We start from the raw sequence: 19,649 nt of genomic DNA on the forward strand, positions 1-19,649 counted from the left end.
GAAAGGAGCCAGCGGTCTGAGGACCCAGCCAGGAGAGAAAGGAGCCAGCGGTCTGAGGACCCAGCCAGGAGAGAAAGGAGCCAGCGGTCTGAGGACCCAGTCAGAAGAGAAACGAGCCAGCGGTCTGAGGACATAGTCAGGAGAGAAAGGAGCCAGCGGTCTGAAGACCCAGCAAGGAGAAAAAGAAGCAAGCGGTATGACGACCCAGCCAGGAGAGAAAGGAGCCAGCGGTCTGAGGACCCAGCCAGGAGAGAAAGGAGCCAATGGTCTGAGGACCCAGCCAGGAGAGAAAGAAGCCAGTGGTCTGAGGACCCAGCAAGGAAACAAAGGAGCCAGCGATCTGAAGACCCAGCCAGGAGAGAAATAAGCCAGCGGTCTGAGGACCTAGCCAGAAGAGAAAGGAGATAGCGGTCTGAGGACCGAGCCAGGAGAGAAAGGAGCCAGCGGTCTTTGGTCCCAGCCAGGAGAGAAAGGAGCCAGCGGTCTTAGGACGCACCAGAAAAAGGAGCCATCGGTCTGAGGAAACAGTTAGGAGAGAAAGAAGCCAGCGGTTTGAGGACCCAGCCAGAAGAGAAAGGAGTCAGCGGTCTGAGGACCCAGCCAGGAGAGAAAGGAGCCAGCTGTCTGAGGACCCAGCCAGGAGAGAAAGGAGCCAGTCATCTGAGGACTCATCCAGGAGAGAAAGGAGCCAGCGGTCTGAGGACCCTGCCAGGAGAGAAAGGAGCCAGTGGTCTGAGGACCCAGCCGGGAGAGAAAGGAGCCAATGGTCTGAGGACCCAGCCAGGAGAGAAAGGAGCCAGCGGTCTGAGGACCCAGCCAGGAGAGAAAGGAGCCAGTGGTCTGAGGACCCAGCCAGGAGAGAAAGGAGCCTGTGGTCTGAGTACCCAACCAGGAGCGAAAGGAGCGAGCGGAATGAGGACCCAGCGAGAAGAGAAAGGATTCAGCGGTCTAAGGACCCAGCCAGGAGAAAAATTAGCCAGCGGTCTGAGGACCCTGCCGGGAGAGAAAGGAGCCAGTGGTCTGAGGACCCAGCCAGGAGAGACAGGAGCCCGCAGTCTGAGGACCCAACCAGGAGAGATAGGAGCCAGCAGTCTGAGGACCCAGCCAGGAGAGAAAGGAGCCAGCGGTCTGAGGACCCAGCCACGAGAGAAAGGAGTCAGCGGTCTGAGGACCCAGCCAGGAGAGAAAGGAGCCAGCGGTCTAAGGACCCAGCAAGGAGAGAAAGAAGCCAGCGGTCTGAGGACCCAGCCTAGAGAGAGAGGAGCCAGCGGTCTGAGGACCCATCAGACTGAGGACCCAGCCTGGAGAGAAAGGAGCCAGCGGTCTGAGGTTCCTACCAGGAGAGAAAGGAGCCAGCCGTCTGAGTTCCCAGCCAGGGGAGAAAGGAGCCAGCGGTCTAAGGACCCAGATAGGAGAGAAAGAAGCCAGCGGTCTGAGGACACAACCAGGAGAGAAAGGAGCTAGTGGTCTGAGGACCCTGCCAGGAGAGAAAGGAGCCAGCGGTCTGAGGTCCCAGCCAGGAGAGAAAGGAGCCAGCGATCTGAGAGCCCAGCCAGAAGAGAAAGGAACCAGTTGTCTGAGGACGCAGCCAGGAGAGAAAGGAGCCAGCTGTCTGAGGACCCAACCAGAAGAGAAAGGAGCCAGTGGTCTGAGGACCCATCCAGGAGAGAAAGGAGCCAGTGGTCTGAGGACCCAGCCAGGAGAGAAAGGAGCCAGCTTTCTGAGGACCCAGCCAGGAGAGAAAGGAGCCTGTGGTCTGAGGACCCAGCCAGGAGATAAATGAGCCCGCGGTCTGAGGACCCAGCCAGGAGAGATAGGATTCAGCGGTTTGAGGACCCAACTAGGAGAGATAGGAGCCAGCGGTCTGAGGACCCAGCCAGGAGAGAAAGGAGCCATCGGTCTGAGGAGCCAGCCACGAGAGAAAGGAGTCAGCGGTCTGAGGACCCAGCCAGGAGAGAAACAAGCCAGCGGTCTGAGGACCCAGCAAGGAGAGAAAGGAGCCAGCAGTCTGAGGACCTAGCCACGAGAGAAAGGAGCCAGCGGTCTGAGAACCCAGCGGTCTGAGGACCCAACCAGGAGAGAAAGGAGCCAGCAGTCTGAGGTTCCAGCCAGATGAGAAAGGAGCCAGCTGTCTGAGGACCCAACCAGAAGAGAAAGGAGCCAGTGGTCTGAGGACCCATCCAGGAGAGAAAAGAGCCAGCGGTCTGAGGGCCCAGCCAGGAGAGAAAGGAGCCAGCGGTCTGAGGACCCAGCCAGGAGAGAAAGGAGCCTGTGGTCTGTGGACCCAGCCAGGAGATAAATGAGCCAGCGGTCTGAGGACCCAGCCAGGAGAGAAAGGATTCAGCGGTTTGAGGACCCAGCCAGGAGAGAAAGGAGCCAGCGGTCTGAAGACCCAGCTGGGAGAGAAAGGAGCCAGTGGTCTGAGGACCCAGCCAGGAGAGAAAGGAGCCAGCGGTCTGAGGACCCAACTAGGAGAGATAGGAGCCAGCGGTCTGAGGACCCAGCCAGGAGAGAAAGGAGCCATCGGTCTGAGGAGCCATCCACGAGAGAAATGAGTCAGCGGTCTGAGGACCCAGCCAGGAGAGAAACAAGCCAGCGGTCTGAGGACCCAGCAAGGAGAGAAAGGAGCCAGCGGTCTGAGGACCTAGCCACGAGAGAAAGGAGCCAGCGGTCTGAGAACCCAGCGGTCTGAGGACCCAACCAGGAGAGAAAGGAGCCAGCGGTCTGAGGTTCCAGCCAGATGAGAAAGGAGCCAGCCGTCTGAGGTCCCAGCCAGGAGAGAAAGGAGCCAGCGGTCTGAGGACTCAGCCAGGAAAGAAAGGACCCAGCGGTCTGAGGACCCAACCAGGAGAGAAAGGAGCTAGCGGTCTGAGGACCCAGCCAGGAGAGAAAGGAGCTAGCGATCTGATTACCCAGCCAGGAGAGAATGGAGCCAGCGGTCTGAGGACCCAGCCAGGAGAGAAAGGAGCCAGCTGTCTGAGGTCCCAGCCGGGAGAGAAAGAGCCTGCGATCTGAGGGCTCATCCAGGAGAGAAAGGAACCAGTGGTCTGAGGACCCAGCCACGAGAGAAAGGAACCAGCGGTCTGAGGACCCAGCCAGAAGAGAAAAGAGCCAGTGGTCTGAGGACCCAGCCAGGAGAGAAAGGAGCCAGTTATCTGAGGACCCAGCCAGTAGAGAAAGGAGCCAGCGGTCTGAGGACCCAGGCAGGAGAGAAAAGAGCCAGCGGTTTGAGGACCCAGCGAGGAGTGAAAGGAGTAAGCGGTCTGAGTACCCTGCCAGGAGAGAAAGGAACCAGTGGTCTGAGGACCCAGCCAGGCCGCCACCTCAACCACCACATGTCGTGGTAAGCTCCTCTCTCTTATGTGCAGTTTATTTGTGTATTATATTTATAATTACCGTAACTCATCATGAAATAGACATATAGTACCATATGCACTGGAAACATGGTAGTTAACGATAATATGACCCATTTAAGCTGTCAGTGATGTTTATATAGACAGCGAATATTTTTCAAGTCTTATTTTAAGTGCAATAGGCAATTTTGTGGTTTAAAGCGTCATGTGGTTCTCGCTTACCATGAGGCAGGCAAGTACAACATGGGTTCGAATCCTTGGCTAGTGTAGTGTTGTTACTGATCAATACCACTCGTTCGTGGTTACAATAATATATTAATACTGCTCGTGAGACTAGTACACCAAACAGGGATGAGAATGAAATTAGCTTAGAATCTCCCACACCTCCGCATGCCCTCGGATGGCGGCCCAACAGCTAGCTGTGTGCTGGCTGCACCATTCTTGTAGGATTGGGTGGTCCTGTGGTTTAAAGCATCATGTGGTTCTCGCTTACCATGAGGCAGGCCAGTACAACATGGGTTCAAATCCTTGGCTAGTGCAGTGTTGTTATTGATATATATATATATACTAACAGTGGAGCCTTGGTTGTCGACTGCATTACTTGTCGAACAAATCGGCTTTCGAAAGAGGAATTCGAGAAAAACTATCCTGGTTATCGTACATTCTCTTGGTTGTCGACCGACAACGTGAGCGGCTCGGGTCACTTGCTCAATATCTCGCATGCTGTAAACATCTCTTGAGCTTTTTGAGTGCATCATGTGAACTTTTTTTGTTATTTTGCAATTTTGGTGCATTTTTTTTATTATGAGATAAGCCATCATGAGTCCAAAGAAGGATAAAGACATGAAAGCAAAAAGAAAAATTGTAAAAAGCACTGTTGAGTTTAAAAAAGAAATCATTAGAAAAGTATGAAGAAGACAGGCTCCACATGGTTCATACAGCAAAACTTTTTGGTAAATCACTCTACCGTTAGCAGGATACTGGACCAAAGGGAAAAAAAATAAAGCAGCTGACCTTGCAAAAGGTGCGAAAGTAATATCAATGTAAAGATCACAAATTGTTGAGGAGGCAGTTACATGATTACCTCATGAAAAAAAAAGAACAAGTGCTGAAACTCAGTCCTTCAAGGTTAGTAGGGGTTGGTTTGATAATTTTAAGAAAAGAAGTGGCCTTCATAGTATAGCTAGGCATGGGGAGGCTGCCAGTGGTGATAAAGTAGCTGTTGAAAAGTATTACTGAATTCCAAGAGTACGTAGAGGGTGAGGGAGTTGTCCTTAAAGTGTTTAATTGTGATATGACAGGCTTCCTCTGGAAAATGCCCAAGAGGACCTATATAACTGAAGAGGAAATGTCAGTGCTAGGATACAAGCCAATGAAAGACAGGTTTACTCTGTTACTGTGTCATAATGCAAGTGGGGACTTCAATCTGAAGTCCTCACTTGTTTATCATTCCAAAAATACAGAAATTTTTAAGAACAATATTACGAAAAGCAAATTGGCTGTAATGTGGAGGGCCAACGCGAAAGCTTGGTAACAAGACAATTTTTTATTGAGTCGGTTCATGAGGTCTTTGCTGAGACTGTGAAAAAGTACATCATCAAAAAACAACTGCCACTCAGGTCCCTTACGCTTTTGGATAATGCTCTTGCTCACACTTCAAGCTTGCAAAGCGAGTCCTCCTTGTAGTGGTGAAGAGGCTACTGGTCTGAGGAATTGGATCTGTTAGTCTTTTTCCTCAGATGGAACCTAATTACCCCAAATCCTCCCTTCCCTATCCCATCCTCCCCTTCCTCCCTTTTTTCCCTTTCCTCCCAAATCCCAATTCCCCTCCCCTTTTCCCCATCCCGTTTGTAGGGGAAGTGTGCAGGGGTTCATCCAGCTTCGTAAGATTTCTCAGGTGTGGTGTAGTTTTCCGCGGAATCTGGATTGTCTGGAGGTGCCCTGCTCTCTTTGCAAAATTCTGAGAAGTGGGCAGGGTGTCCTGCAGATGATGGGCGTATCTCCAGAGGCTGCCTGTTGGTTCTGGGAGGTGACAGCCGAAGGAAGTACGCTTTGTGGTGGATTTCTGACGGCCCTCTTTTTTGTCCGCCCAGGTGGCTTCGTATATGTGAGGTTGCCATCATGAAGCGCTGGTTTACTGTCGTGGAGGGTAAGGGATGGCACGAGTTCCTTGCTGCACCTGCACTACTTGTGGGTTCGAGGTCCTCTCGGGTGAGGGGGTAACTTACAGCCCTTTCATGCCTTCTAGGGACTGTCTTCCACTGTCCCTTTTCTTTTCTTTTTTCTTTCTTTCCTTCTTTTTTTTCCTTCTATTTTTTGTTAGGTAAGACACATATGCAACAGTTAGGTATCTTTATTTCGAAACGTTTCGCCTACACAGTAGGCTTCTTCAGTCGAGTACAGAAAAGTTGATAGAAGCAGAAGATACTTGAAGACGATGTAATCAGTCCATCACCCTTAAAGTTTTGAGGTGGTCAGTCCCTCAGTCTGAAGAAGAGCATTGTTCCATAGTATGAAACAATATGTTTCATACTATGGAACAATGCTCTTCTCCAGACTGAGGGACTGACCACCTCAAAACTTCAAGGGTGATGGACTGATTGCTTCTATCAACTTTTCTGTACTCGACTGAAGAAGCCTACTGTGTAGGCGAAACGTTTCGAAATAAAGATACCTAACTGTTGCATATGTGTCTTACCTAACAACCTGTCGGTATTTTATACCATTTTAATCTTCTATTTTTTCTTTAAAATAATAATAAGAAAGAAGTATCACTATCATGGAGTCTTCGTTCCATGATAACCCTCCTCCTCCCAGGTCCCTTTCTGTTCCTGCATCCTGTTCTGACTCGGCTTTGTTACTGGACCATTCTCTGGACTCTTCCTTTACCCCTGTACCTTCTGCTGGTGATGCTTCATCACCTCCTCCAGGTACTGGGGCTCTACCCGTTTCTGTTAGTTCCTCTGCCTCTTCCATGCCTTTAACTATGCATCCAGCTTCCCTGAATATAGTGTAATGGTTTTCGGATTGCCCACCTACCTCAGGTCGGGCCGCCCACGGTACTACTCCTAAATGTTCCCGACCATCTACTGACGACAGTTCTTAAATGTCTGACACCCACTTCCTTTACGCACCATGTTTACAAGTACACAGTGGACTAAATTCTTTTCCCTACAACCGACATCTCCAACTGATTATCTTTCTGACCATAGTATTGGTAAAGCTCTATTACAAAACGTTGGCCAAAATATATCCCTTCATGCTCTTCAAAGCGGTGTGTGCATCGTTACAGTTCAGAATGCAGAACAAACTAATAAGAACATAAGAACACCGCAACAGGCCTAATGACCCATGCAAAGCAGGTCCATGTCCCCGCCTGCAGATTAGCCCAATGACCCACCTAGTCAGGTCACTTCCACTTAAGGCAGGAGCGCGGCATCAGACCTAGTAGCACAAGCTAGTCAGGTCCAACTCACACCCACTCACACCCACTCATGTGTTTATCTAACCTCGTTTTAAAACTACACAACGTTTTAGCCGCTATAACTGCGCTGGGGAATTTGTTCCACTCATCCACAACTCTATTACCAAACCATTGCTTTCCTATATCCTTCCTGAATCTGAATTTTTCCAACTTGAAACCATTGCTGCGAGTCCTATCTTGGATGGAAATTTTCAGCACGCTATTTAAATCCCCTTTATTTATTCCTGTTTTCCATTTATACACCTTGATCACATCCTTCCTAATTCTACGCCTTTCAAGAGAGTGCAGATTCAGGGCCCTAAAGGGGATGTAAATAGTGTGCTGAAAATATCTAGCCTAGACAGGACTCGCAGCAATGGTTTTAAGTTGGAAAAATTCAGATTCAGGAAGGATATAGGAAAGTACTGGTTTGGAAATAGAGTTGTGGATGAGTGGAACAAACTCCGAAGTACAGTTATAGAGGCCAGAACGTTGTGTAGCTTTAAAAATAGATTGGATAAATACATGAGTGGATGTGGGTGGGTGTGAGTTGGACCTGATAGCTTGTGCTACCGGGTCGGTTGCCGTGTTCCTCCCTTAAGTCAATGTGACCTGACCTGACTAGGTTGGGTGCATTGGCTTAAGCCGGTAGGAGACTTGGACCTGCCTCGCATGGGCCAGTGGGCCTTCTGCGGTGTTCCTTCGTTCTTATGTTCTTATGTTCTTAAGTTTTTCAGTACATTTATATCCATTCTGTAATACAGTGACCAGAACTGTGCAGCATAATCTAAATGAGGCCTAACCAAGGATATATAGAGTTGAAGAATAACTGAGGACTTCTATTATTTATACTTCTAGATATGAAGGTAAGGATTCTGTTAGCTTCATTGCAAGCGCTAATGCACTGTTGTCTTGGTTTTAGATTACTGCTAACCAGAACTTCTACATCATTATTTAGTTCATATGTGGCACGGTTATTTTCCTGTCCAACATTTAGAACTTTGCATTTGTCTATATTAAACTGAATCTGCCACTTCTCCGACCATTGCATCAGTCTATTCAAAACATCCTGGAGTGCTCTAGTGTCCTCATTAGAATGAATTGGACGGCCTATTTTGGTGTCATCAGCAAATTTGCTTATGTCGCTATTTATTCCCTCATCTATGTCGTTTATGTAAACTGTGAACAACAACGGGTCCAACACTGACCCCTGCGGAACACCACTTATGACGTGCCGCCCTTCTAATTTCTAACCATTTATGTAAACTCTCTGCTGCCTATTTGTCAGCCATGCCTCTACCCAGGAAAAAAATTCTCCTCCTATTCCGTGTGCCTTAATTAAGTCTCCTCAATAGCATCTAATGTGGAACTTTATCGAAAGCCTTACTGAAGTCCATATACACAATATCATATTCATTACCATGATCTACCTCCTCAGACACCTCAGTGAAAAAAGTTAGTAAATTCGTAAGACAGGAACCGTGTTGAGATTCATTAATCAATTTATGCCTATCAAGATGGCTACAAATTGCTTCGGCAATTATTGATTACATAAATTTTCCCACTATGGAGGTAAGGCTTATTGATCTATAGCTCAAAGCTAAGGACCTGTCACCTTCCTTGTAAATAGGTATTACATATGCCATTTTCCACTTATCAGGCACTATGCTAGTTTGTGGTGATATGTTGAAAAGATTAGACAAAGGTATGCAGGTTCTTCTTTACATTCCTTTAACATCCTTGCAAACAGTTCATCAGGACCTGGGGATTTGTTAGGTTTCAATTTCTCTATTTTTCTGAGGACCATGTCACTAGCTAGCACAATCGTGCATAGTTTATTATCGTCCTGTTCTACATAATCAGTTATTTCAGGAATTTCGCTAGTATTTTCCTGAGTAATAACTGAGAGGAAGTAGGTATTGAAAAATTCACACATATCGTTATCATTGTCAGTGATCTGACCTGAGTTACTCTTAAGTGGGCCTATCTAGTCCCTAATCTTACTTCTGTATACCTGAAAGAACCCTTTTGGGTTAGTCTTCGAATCCCTTGCGACCTTAGCCTCATAATTCCTTTTTGCTTTACTTATTCCTTTTTTTTATATCTCTCTTTAATTGAATATATGGTTTTTTTAACTGCCCATTCCCTCTTTTGATACACCTATATATGCCGCTCTTTTGATCAATGAGTTGTTTTAATCTATTGTTCATCCATTTGGGATCATTTTTGTTAGATCTAATTTCCCTACTCGGAACAAAAGGTGTATGGGCAGCTAGAACTATGCTCTGAAAAACGTCATATTGGCAACCAAGATCACCTACCTGACCCATAGACAGGTCATCTCAATTTAGCCCACCCAGATAATTTCTCAGTCCCATGAAATTGGCCAAGCGAAAGTCTGGAACAATGATTTGATTGCAGTTATCTTGGTAATTCCATATATTGAAAGTAAGTGATTTGTGATCACTTTCCCCAAGCTCATCATTAACCTCAAGATTATTAATTAGTGATTCTTTGTTGCAAGAACCAAGTCAAGCAGATTGTTTCCTCTAGTTGGTTCTGTCACAAACTGTTCTAAAAAGCAATCCTGAACCGTATCAAGAAAGTCGCTAGACTCAAGATTTCCTGTCATATTGTTCCAATCAATTAGTCTAAAGTTAAAATCTCCCATTAACACAACATTTTCATATCTAGATGCCTTATAAATTTCGTCCCATAACAGCTTACTGCACTCCCTATCTAGGTTTTTGGGGCCTATAAATCACACCTAAAATTAATTTGTCACGACCCTCGAGAAACTGTAGCCAAACAGATTGTGTGTTCGATGGTTCTAATCTTATATCATGTCTAAGACAACAATTTAAATTATCGTTGTCATACATCGTCACTCCACCACCTTTCCTGTTGACCCTATCAGTGTGGAATAGTTTATAACCCTTTATGCTGCATTCAGAAGGCATTTCTCTATCTTTCAGGTTGAACCAGGTTTCTTTTATAACAATAATATCTATATTACCTACACTTGCAAGTAATCTTAGCTCATCTATCTTATTTCTTAGACTCCTACTATTTGTATAGTAAACCTTAAGGGAGCTAGTCACTTGTCGCACTCTACTATCTCACTTTGTTTATTGATCAATTGATTTGCCTGTACTAGCAACATTATTTTGAATATTGTCTTTTAAAAATATCCCTGTGGCATCCCGGTAATATCTGCTGTTTTCAACCCTAATGCTGCAGCCTGATTGTTCCCCACAAACACCCATACCTCTATAATCTCTCAGTTTAAAGTCCTAGACAAGTCATCAATTACCCCCTCAATCGAATTGGCTAATGCAACCACTCAAAGAAATGAACCCCATCCCTTGTATACATATCACGTTTGCCATAGAATTTGTCCCAGTTATCAATGAATGGGATTGCAAATTCCTTGCAGTATCTGTCTAGCCAGCAGTTTATACCAGTTGCCCTAGACATCCATTCATTGCTCACTCCCTTTCTAGGCAAGATGCTACATATGACTGGGGTCCCTCCTTTAGACTTGACTACTTCTATGGCTGATCTGTACTTATGCAGCAGCTCCTGTCTCCTGCCCTTCCCAGTGTCATTACCCCCAGCACTAAGACAGATAATGGGTTTGTTCCCATTACCTAACATAATATTGTCCAACCTGCTGACTGTCACCAACACCAGCTCCAGGGAAGCACACCCTCTGTCTGACCTTTCTATCTCTGTTACAAAAAGCACAGTCCATGTATCTTACTCGAGAATCTCGCACAGTTAGAATATTCTTACCTTGATTAGCAGGGGAATCAGTGGTACCTTCAACCTCACTAACCACTGAAGTACACTCATCTTGGAGAACAGAGAATCAATTTCCTACCTTCACATCTCTGTTAACCCTTCTTATCTTCCTTCTTCCTGAACTGTGAACCACTTGCCACTTAAAGTGGCTGCCACTCTCACTGCTGGTGACCATTTCCTTCTCACCAGCTAAATCCATCTCACTCTCACTCCCAAACCCATTTAGACAAAGCTTCAGCCTCCTATTTTCCTCCTGAAGAAGTAGAACCTCCTTCATCAACACCTGAAGTTGGGATTCTAAAACTCTACAACAAGCCATGGTGCTTGGTAATACCCTACACTAACTCCCAGAGAGCTTAGGACATGTATGACCACACGTAACCACTGACCTCAGCATACTGACCGCTGACCTCAGTGTACTAATGATCTTTCCAATATTACTTCCATTGATAACATTCTAATCACAGTTCATAAGCACACTATTCTCAATTCTTACAGTGGTATGGTGATTTTTCCACATACCATTGTACAGAGTGATTTTCTGTCTTGCAGTGATGATATTTTTGAGCAATTAGCCCTTCAGAACCTTCACATTCTCAATGTGGATACATATGTCCTGCCCACTCATGGGAAGAGATGCTTTCCCAGTAACATCACCCGCTTAACCTTCGACTGCCGTGAACTCCTGTCGTCAGTTTACATCACAGGTCATCACCTAGAGGTCCATAAAGTGGTCCCTACTCCCCAACAATGTCGAAATTGCTGGCACTTTGGACACCCTACTAAATACTGCAGATCTGCGGTGGAGTGCCCAGTCTGTGGTGCTGCAGATCATGCCAATACATCTTGCAATCTTCCCCCACTAGTCTCAATTGCATTGAACATCATCCTTCTTTTTCCCGCTATTGTCAAGTCTATTGTAATGAACGAGAAATCCGTTGTCTTAAGGAGAGCAAAGGCCTTACTTATGCTATAGTTCTGTATCGGCCCTGCTTCCAGGGGAATCTTCTTCCATATCCCTTATTCACGAGTAGCTAGGAGATCTCCAACCTTGGCAGTCCCCCTGCCTACAAGCTCTGCCAGTGTCCTGTCTTCTGGGGTCACCCTCGTCTCTAATTCTCTTGTGGTTGTACCCTCTGAAGCCCCACCTCCATACCTACTCCTAACTCTACTTCTTCTCACCAGCTAGTTTCTCATTCTGCAAGGCCTTGCATGCCTTCATCTTCACGCTTATCACCTGCAAAGCTAAACCTGTCTCATAAGCCCAAGTCTCTTTGCATTCCTCCAGTACTTACAGTTCCCCAGCAGTTTTCCTTTTCGGCCTCGGTGCCTAGTTCTCACCCACTTTCTAACTCTTACACGAGGTGGAGGTTCACCCCCTCCTTGGGTGGGCCCCTCTTCTGTTCCCCCATCCCCCAGACTTCCTGAGTTACTTTCCAAACTCCTTCCTCTCCTGTTCCACCACAAGACTCTTCTGTTTCCGCTGGCACATCTCTTCAGGTTACACCCCTATTCTTCTTACTTCTACTACGTATTTTCGACCGCCTCATAACCCCCGTTGGCAATTTAGATGAATGAATTTGGACTTAGACTCTCATCTTACTGCCTTTTGTCGGGATCCTCCTTTGTCCTCTACTGATGAGCTAGTACACCAGTTTTCAACCTTAGTTTTGACTGCAGCATCATGTTCTATTTCTCAAACCTCAGGCAGGCATTTTCAGACATGTGTGCCTTGGTGGTCTACTGCCTGTGCCTGTGCAGTGCATTTGAAACATGCTTCGTGGGGCAATTATCGATATAATTGAATTTCAGATCGTCTTTTGGATTTTAAGCGGGCAAGGGCAGTCGCTTGCCGCATCATACGCAATGCTAAATGCACTTGTTGGCAAGACTTGTTGTCTACCAATACCTCGAATTCCCCTATGCATGCGGTTGGGAAGAAGGTATGGAAGTTGTGTGGCAAGTTCACTCTGGACCCAGCTCCTGTTCTGCAAGTTGCTGGTGTTAGTGTTGCGAAACCCCTTGAAGTTGCCACGGAAATTGGGAACTATCTTATCCATGTCTCCCAAGGGCTTGACCTTTATCCTTCGTTTCTTGTGTCTAAGTCTGCCAAGGAGCAATTACTTTTGGATTTCTCCTCTAATGGAACTGAGCCGTATAACATACCTTTCACTCTCCGGTGACTGGCAAGCTATCCGCTTGCCAGTCATTGGCAGCTGCACCTGATTTCATTCATATCAGTATGCTACAACATCTGCATTCTACAACCCTTACAGTCCTTTTGCGTTTTTCAATCTTATCTGGACGCGAGGGGTTCTCCCTCAACAATGGAAATCTGCCATTATCCTACCGTTTCACAAACCAGGCACCTCAAGGCTTGATATCTCTCACTGTCATCCCATTGCTCTGAACAGTGACGTAACGTGATGGAACGATTGGTGAACAGACGTTTGATATGGTATTTGGAAACTCACAATAGCCTTTCTTCTCGCCAATATGGATTTCACAAGGGCTGCTCTACTTCGGACCCCCTTACTCCACTTAGATATGTATGTGTGAAATGCCTTCACTAACAAACACTCTGTCCTAGCAGTCTTTTTGATCTTGAGAAACCATATGACACCGCTTGGAGGTATAACATTTTAGTCCAGGCTCACCCCCTAGACCTCCGTGGTAATCTACCAACCTTCCTTGCTGCTTTCTTATTTGACAGACATTTTCGTGTCCGTGTTGGCACCTCACTTTCTTCAGACTTTGTTCAGGCTGAAGGAGTCCCACAAGGTTGTGTCCTTAGCACTACCATTTTTCTCTTGGCTATAAATGACTTTCCTTCCATTCTTCCATCACATATTTGGTCGTCACTTTATGTGGAAGACTTTGCAATAGCGTATGCTACCAGACTGTCGCCTGGTAGCAGCCACCCTTTATGATGCGATTGACAGAGTTTCCCATTGGGCCACTTCCCGTGGATTTAAATTTTCTAGCACGAAAACCCATTTCATCACCGTCACTAGACGTCCTCTTATCCGAGATTTTCCATTGTATTTACACAGCTCACGTATTCCTGAATGTGATACGGTCAAGTTTCTTGGACTTCTCTTCGATCACTAGTTGACATGGAAACCTCACATTTCGTCTTTGAAGGCAGCTTGCCATAGTGAGCTGAATCTCCTTAAATTCTTGCGTATCATTCATGGGGAGCAGATTGCCTAACTCTTCTCAGTTTGCATTCCACCCTAGTCTTTTCCAAGCTGGCAACCAAGTCTATTCTGCAGCTTCTCCTACAACTCTTTCTAAGTTAGATCCCCTTCATCATTAGGGTCTATGTTTGTGCCTTGGTGTCTTTCGTTCATCCCTTGTTGAAAGCCTCTATGCTCATTGTCTTCGTTACTTTGTCAGCGCTTATGACTTTCGTGTTCCTTCTATGTATAGGTTGGTCTCAGACGTTAGTTGAAGCCCATTATTTGTTCGGTGCCCCTGCTTACTCCAATCGTTTTCTCATCCTCTTCACTCACTCCGATCTTCTCTCCAATTGCCTTCCTTGTATGTTCATTTAGTGTCTGCCTTTTCCCTTTCCCCTTAGGAGGTTCCGACGGTTCGTGTCTGTTCTTGCCTACTGCCATGCACCAAAGCTCTCCTGCCTACAATTACTTCTTACTCTCTCTTTCTTGATCACTTTCAGTCGTATGTTCATGGCATTGCTGTTTATACAGATGGTTCTATATATTCTGACGGTGTTAGGTTCATGGCAGAATTCCCTGATGAAGTTGTCCAAGGCCACTTGTTAGACTCGACCACTTGTTAGACCCCCACACTCACATCCGGTTCTTCTTCACTCCTAAAAGATGTTATACCTCCCTGGCCAATGCATGAAATTACTGCCTCCCACATTCTCTCCATCTTCCCAGTATCTCCAACTCCTCATCTACTAACTCCCCTACTCTGTTTTTAACTGTCAAGTTCAGTTGCACTCTACACTTTCTTAACCTGTTCATCTCACTCCAAATGTTTTTCTTATTCTCAGCAAAACTTGTTGACAGCACATCACCCACTCTAGCAATTGCTCTCCTTTTGCAGTCCCTCGTCACTCTTTTCACTTTTCTTGCTCTCCATATTCTCCACCCTTCTTACATCAGTTCTGTTTTGTAAAAACCTCTCATCAGCAACCTTTTTCTCTCTTATTTCACCCTTTACCTCACCATTCCACCCATCACTCCTCTTTCCTCCCACAACTACACTCCTATGGCCACAAACTTTTGCCTCGCATTCTAACTACATTTTAAAAACTATCCAAACCCTCTTCAGCCCCCGAACTACCACTACTCTCTATTACCCACCTTTCTCCCAATAGTTGCTCATATCCCGCCCTAACTTCCTCCTCCATTAGTTTATACACTTTCACCTCTCTCATACTTGTTGCCATTTTTCCTTTTCCCCATCTACCTCTTACTCTAACTGTAGCTACAACTAAATAATGATCCGATATATCAGTTGCCCCTCTATAAACGTGTACATCCTGGAGCCTACCCATCAATCTTTTACCCACCAATACATAATCTAACAAACTACTTTCATGACGTGCTATATATTGTAAGCTTATTTATCGTCTTTCTCTTAAAATATGTATTACTTATTACGAAACCTCTTTCAAAACACAGCTCAATTAAAGGACTCCCATTTTTAATTAGCCCTGGCACCGAAACTTAACTATTACTCCATCCACGACAGTTTAACCCACTTTAACATTTAGGTCCCCCACCACAAGTACTCTCTCACTTGGTTCTATGCTCCTCCACCAAGTCCTCCATATTATATTCAGTTACCTCTAGACCAAAGGCTCATCTTCAAAGCCTTCAGAATCCCTGGCTGCCACAAAGTCAGGACACAATTTCTGACTGCATGGTCCTGGAAAACACATCCCTAAAGGCTGTGTCTATAACCCTCAAGCAGGTGACGATATTGAAATGGTCCTTCCAGAACTCTCTGAGGGCTAAATTTGTTTCTGAGTTGACTTTAAAATGTGCTTTGGTGTAGAGTTTCTTAAAACTCCTTCAAAACATAGCTCAGTTAAAGGACTCCCATTTTCAGTTACCCCTGGCAATTACCCCTGAAATGTTACATTATGGTTAAGTCATTATTCATTGACTCCTCTTGTATTATGATTTAATATCTGGTAATTGTCATTAAATATCTCACTGAATTGGGAGTTGGAACCCATGGCAAGCTTGTTCTGAAACTAGGAGTCTATTGTATTATCAACAGTATTATGCCAGCCTAGAAAAGTTCTGCTAACTAGATATATTTCTATATATGATAGGTAATTTGTATCGGCCCCACTGTGACTAGAAATGCCAGATTTTCAGACCAGTCAAAACCCTTTACGGCTGTGACGTTAAACAAGTTGTTTATAAAAGAGTTACTTCGATTACCCGAGTCGACCTCAAACTTCCTTGTATACGTGATACTTGGCTTCAACTTCATCTATGACTCCGCCAACTTGAAAATGGAAATATGCCTCTTAAACTTTTTTGTTCTCTCTTCATTTTGATCATAACTGAGCTCAAGTTAGGCTTCGGCATCACAGTTTGAAAAAAATATATGTTAGCGCTAATTTCCTCCATTCTTTTCGAAAAGTCCTACAGCTATACCAGAAGTATTATTATTACTGTCACTTGATTCATTTCCTAGTGACGATTTCTGATAGATTCTCTATAATCTCTGTATTTCATATTTGTCCGTGACCTGTGAACATACTTGATGTGCTCTTAACAATGCTTCTGAATACACATGTATTTACATAACACGTAGACATCATAATGCATTTCCTGCAATAACAAAGTTCAAGACAGTCAGTTATTCGCATTTAATATGCTCATTAGTACTTGGTATATTCACTTGTGTGCGTTATGCCCACACAGTTCTGTAGTACTTATCCTTGACGCCTTGGTTGGTCGTGAAAGATACCTGACTAAACCACTGGTAATAATAAAGTGGGTTGTTCACTTTCAGGAGAGGAGGGTGTTTACTCTCAGGAGTGCTGATGGTGTTGAAATAACAGTCACCTGTTCACTTTCAGGAGAAGATGTTCGGGTATTCATGTTACAGCCGGACATTTGGATCCCACCGAAAGACGATGTTTATACAAGATTCAACATGAGCAACCAGCAGGTGGCCACCAGTGTCACAAACTTTACCGTTTGCTCCAGATATTTTACCACAGCTTTAACTACGTTGCAAATTCTTCTTTCTTACGCTACGGCTGAAGATTTCTCTAATGCTATCATGATGTGTAAGTATTTTATATGCTCTCATTCAAGGCTGAACAAACATTAGCTAAATGACAATAAACATTAGCATTAGCTGAATGTCAATAAACTTAATTTTCATCCTTCCAGATGTCATTGATGGTTCACACTTCTTTCGATACAACAATAAACCTCAGCCAGTCATACAGAACCTCAAACTACCGACTTACCTACGTCAGTGGCGACACCTCTGCCACGTTTTTTCGGGGGACACGTATACTGTATATGTGGATGGCGTTGCAATGGCCAGTGGCCCCATCGAGGTAGAAGACAGAGTCATCCCACTTAATGGTACCTTCGTCATTGGACAGGAACAGGACGGAATTTCAAGACGATTTCAACATGAGCAAATTTTTAAAGGATATGCAACTCAAATAAATTTCTGGAGCTATGGACTCTCCAAAACAGACATAGAAATAGCAGCTTCTTGCAAGGAAAATATAAAGGGAAATATTTTTTCAAGTGACAGAGACAATTTTGACCTTATCAATGTGAACTTTACTTTATGGCCCCTACAAAATGTTTGTCTCCAAAACGAAGACTTTTTAGTTATACCAGAAGGACGTACATTTGCCGAGTCAATGATTATGTGCAATTTAATTGGATCTGTTCTGTATGCTCCGCCGAGCAAACACATAAGCGAAAGAGTAAATAAAACGCTTTGGGAAGAGAATATATGTGCGACAGTTCACCTTTGGGTTGGCATAACAGATGAAGAGGAGGAAGGAGTCTGGAGAAGACTGAGTGACAAGAAGATTGTCACAGATGTATTTTGGGCACTTGGACAACCTGACAATACAACATTTGAAAACTGTGTTTTGGTTGACGGAAAAGATTCTTTATGGAATGATTACAGTTGTAAGACATACAAAGCTTGCGCACTCTGTCAGGATCAAGCAACATCTCCGCTATTTCTTCGAGGTATTTGCAAGGAAAGATTGACTGAAATTATGTTTGAAGTGCTTGGATATTACTTAAGCAAGCCATTTTTTCATGGATTTTATGGGTTAATGATAATACAACCAAAAGATAAGCGATGGCTTTTAATTAATACTGTGGAAAACGAATCCTTAGCTTACTTGAATGTAGCGTCTGACACTGTTTACCCACTTGGCAGACACAAATGGACGCTGCTGTATCCCATATGTGAACAAGCAGTGGGAAACATAATTGAACTAAGCTTGTCTATATGTCAAAGTCATCAGTATATGTGTGACAATGGTGAATGTATCGACCTAGCCGCCCGTTGTGACGCCAAGAGTGACTGTAACGACGAGACAGATGAAGACAATTGTTCCCTTCTCCAAGTGCCCGCAGGTTACCGCAGCTTCAAACCTCCTAAGAATGTTGTTGACCCATCAAAGCCTCTCCAGCCTAACTTAATATTTAATTTTTTGCGTTTTCTTAAAATTGAAGATGTTGAAGAAACTATTAACCTTGAGTTTATTGTTAATCTCATAAGAACATAAGAACATAAGAACGAAGGAACACTGCAGAAGGCCTACTGGCCCATGCGAGGCAGGTCCAAGTCTCCTACCGGCTTAAGCCAATGCACCCAACCTAGTCAGGTCAGGTCACATTGACTTAAGGGAGGAACACGGCAACCGACCTGTTAGCACAAGCTATCAGGTCTAACTCACACCCACCCACATCTACTCATGTATTTATCCAACCTATTTTTAAAGCTACACAACGTTCTGGCCTCTATAACGGTACTTGGGAGTTTGTTCCACTCATCCACAACTCTATTACCAAACCAGTACTTTCCTATATCCCTCCTGAATCTGAATTTTTCCAACTTAAAACCATTGCTGCGAGTCCTGTCTAGGCTAGATATTTTCAGCACACTATTTACATCCCCTTTATTTATTCCTGTCTTCCACTTATACACCTCAATCATATCCCCCCTAATTCTACGTCTTTCTAGAGAGTGCAGTTTCAGGGCCCTTAGTCTATCCTCATAGGGAAGGTTTCTGATACATGGGATCATCTTTGTCATCCTCCTTTGTACATTTTCCAGAGAATTTATATCCATTCTGTAATACGGTGACCAAAACTGTGCAGCATAATCTAAATGAGGCCTAACCAAGGATGTATAGAGTTGAAGAACAACCTGAGGACTCCTATTATTTATGCTTCTTGATATGAAGCCAAGGATTCTATTAGCTTTATTGCGAACACTTATGCACTGTTGTCTTGGTTTCAGATTACTGCTAACCAGAACTCCTAAATCTTTTTCGCAATCCGTAATATTAAGATCTACATTATTTAGTTTATATGTGGCATGGTTATTGTCCTGTCCAACATTTAGAACTTTGCATTTGTCTATATTAAACTGCATCTGCCACTTCTCCGACCACTGCATCAGTCTATTCAAATCTTCCTGGAGTGCTCGAATGTCCTCGTCAGAATGAATTCGACGGCCTATTTTGGTGTCATCGGCAAACTTGCCGATGTCGCTCTTTATGCCCTCATCTATGTCGTTTATGTAGATTGTGAACAGCAGGGGGCCCAACACTGACCCCTGTGGAACACCGCTCGTGACGCTTCCCCACTCTGATTTCTCCCCATTTATGCAAACTCTCTGCTGCCTATTTGTCAACCATGCCTCTATCCAGGAAAAAATTTCTCCTCCTATTCCATGTGCTTTAATTTTCCTCAATAGTCTCTGATGTGGGACCCTGTCAAAAGCCTTACTGAAGTCCATATACACAATATCATATT

At 44.7% G+C, this 19,649-nt stretch overlaps 1 protein-coding gene across 1 annotated transcript; it reads left to right on the forward strand.

The window, feature by feature from the left end:
* The first annotated feature begins 4,172 nt into the window (after positions 1-4,172).
* On the forward strand, positions 4,173-18,394 carry LOC128696599 (uncharacterized). Its single transcript, XM_053787922.2, has 3 exons — positions 4,173-4,259; positions 16,630-16,909; positions 17,016-18,394. The coding sequence occupies exons 1-3, from the start codon at positions 4,173-4,175 to the stop codon at positions 18,392-18,394; spliced, it is 1,746 nt and encodes a 581-aa protein (XP_053643897.2).
* Positions 18,395-19,649: the final 1,255 nt, after the last annotated feature.

The sequence above is a fragment of the Cherax quadricarinatus genome, chromosome 47, assembly GCF_038502225.1.
Source record: "Cherax quadricarinatus isolate ZL_2023a chromosome 47, ASM3850222v1, whole genome shotgun sequence".
In the NCBI taxonomy this organism is placed as follows: domain Eukaryota; kingdom Metazoa; phylum Arthropoda; class Malacostraca; order Decapoda; family Parastacidae; genus Cherax; species Cherax quadricarinatus.